The sequence below is a fragment of the Delphinapterus leucas genome, chromosome 8 (genome assembly GCF_059928025.1).
Source record: "Delphinapterus leucas isolate spDelLeu-1000000601 "Yukka" chromosome 8, BTC_Dleu_Yukka2, whole genome shotgun sequence".
Taxonomy (NCBI): Eukaryota; Metazoa; Chordata; class Mammalia; order Artiodactyla; family Monodontidae; genus Delphinapterus; species Delphinapterus leucas.
In genome coordinates, this window is record NC_143136.1 from 54,799,691 (window position 1) to 54,800,889 (window position 1,199).

Sequence of the window (1,199 nt, forward strand, 5' to 3'; positions counted from 1 at the left end):
CACACTTGGTAATGCATGCTGACATCCCATCCTAGAAAGCCAAGTCTTTGAGGATGCCCCGTTCCCCAAGAGACAGAGGAGTTATTCCTCCTCCACCACCACCACCACCACCCAAAAACAAACAGGAACAAAATTACCTCCTCACTGTAACAGCTCATCTCAAAATGTCTACTACAGCTCAGGTTGTGCCAGAAAGAACAGAACAGAGTTGGACTTCTACCACTAAGCTCTGCTTCTGGTTGCGATAACAGTCAAGAGTGGATTGGGTCTAGTTTCACCATGCAAAGCTTATTCTTTCTATCTTGTCCTTCAGGACACAAAACTACAGCAGCATTACATAAATTCTCTTTCCACCCCCTGTTAAACCCACACCTGAGGCAACATGGTCCAAAGTGTGTTCAGTAGACATATCCATTTTCTGTTAATAAGAAAGGAACACTTGCTCTCAGCTGGTCACTCAAAGCAAAACTTCACAGACAGCCCTCCTAGGTCATTAAAATTAGAAGCTTTCCCACTGACAGAGGTAAAATATCTAAAATGCTAAATATAAAAAAGCATACATGCACCTCAATTTTTAATCAATAATCTTGACTATAGAGTTTACTAAGAAAAATTCTGACTATATGAACGCCTATAATTCTGTTAACTGAGATATTCTGAGGATTTTAAAGACAGATGCAACAGTATGCCGAACAGAAACCTATTTTTCACATAATTAATCCGAATTGAAATGTGATTTCTTACATGAATACTTATTTCATTCTTGTCATTTCAACCTGCCTCTGGTTAAAGGTCCTCCAACGTCTCCCGAGAGGCTTACATATACGGAAAGGACCAAGTCCACTATCAACCTTGACTGGAAAGAGCCCCGCAGTAATGGTGGCTGCCCCATCCAAGGCTATATCATTGAAAAACGGCGTCATGACAAACCTGACTTTGAAAGAGTTAACAAGCGACTCTGCCCAACCACATCTCTTCTGGTTGAAGATCTTGATGAACACCAAATGTATGAGTTCCGTGTCAAGGCCGTCAACGAAACTGGTGAAAGCGAACCATCCCTGCCTCTTAATGTGGTCATACAAGATGATGAAGGTGTTGAATCTGAACATAATAATCATTTTAATGCACTTTATCTCATAGGTTGAGCAAACATCCTTATGACTTTGCTATTTTTTTTCCCCTTTCCCTTCTCTTTGCAG

At 40.9% G+C, this 1,199-nt stretch overlaps 2 protein-coding genes across 6 annotated transcripts in view; one reads left to right on the forward strand and one right to left on the reverse strand.

Moving 5' to 3' along the window:
* Nucleotides 1–1,199, forward strand: part of TTN (titin) — a 279,289-nt gene that overhangs the window by 199,051 nt on the left and 79,039 nt on the right. For all 3 annotated transcript variants that reach the window (XM_089916619.1, XM_089916621.1, XM_089916620.1), the window contains one exon: nucleotides 793–1,092. In XM_089916619.1, coding sequence (XP_089772745.1) covers nucleotides 793–1,092 — 300 coding nt within the window. The remainder of the gene's footprint in view (nucleotides 1–792; nucleotides 1,093–1,199) is intronic.
* Nucleotides 1–1,199, reverse strand: part of PLEKHA3 (pleckstrin homology domain containing A3) — a 137,190-nt gene that overhangs the window by 7,602 nt on the left and 128,389 nt on the right. For 2 of the 3 annotated variants that reach the window (XR_004022488.2, XR_016394119.1), the window contains exon 10: nucleotides 931–1,101. The exons of the other annotated variant lie outside the window; for it this stretch is intronic. The gene's annotated coding sequence lies outside the window, so the exon portion shown is untranslated. The remainder of the gene's footprint in view (nucleotides 1–930; nucleotides 1,102–1,199) is intronic. 3 annotated transcript variants of the gene reach the window in all.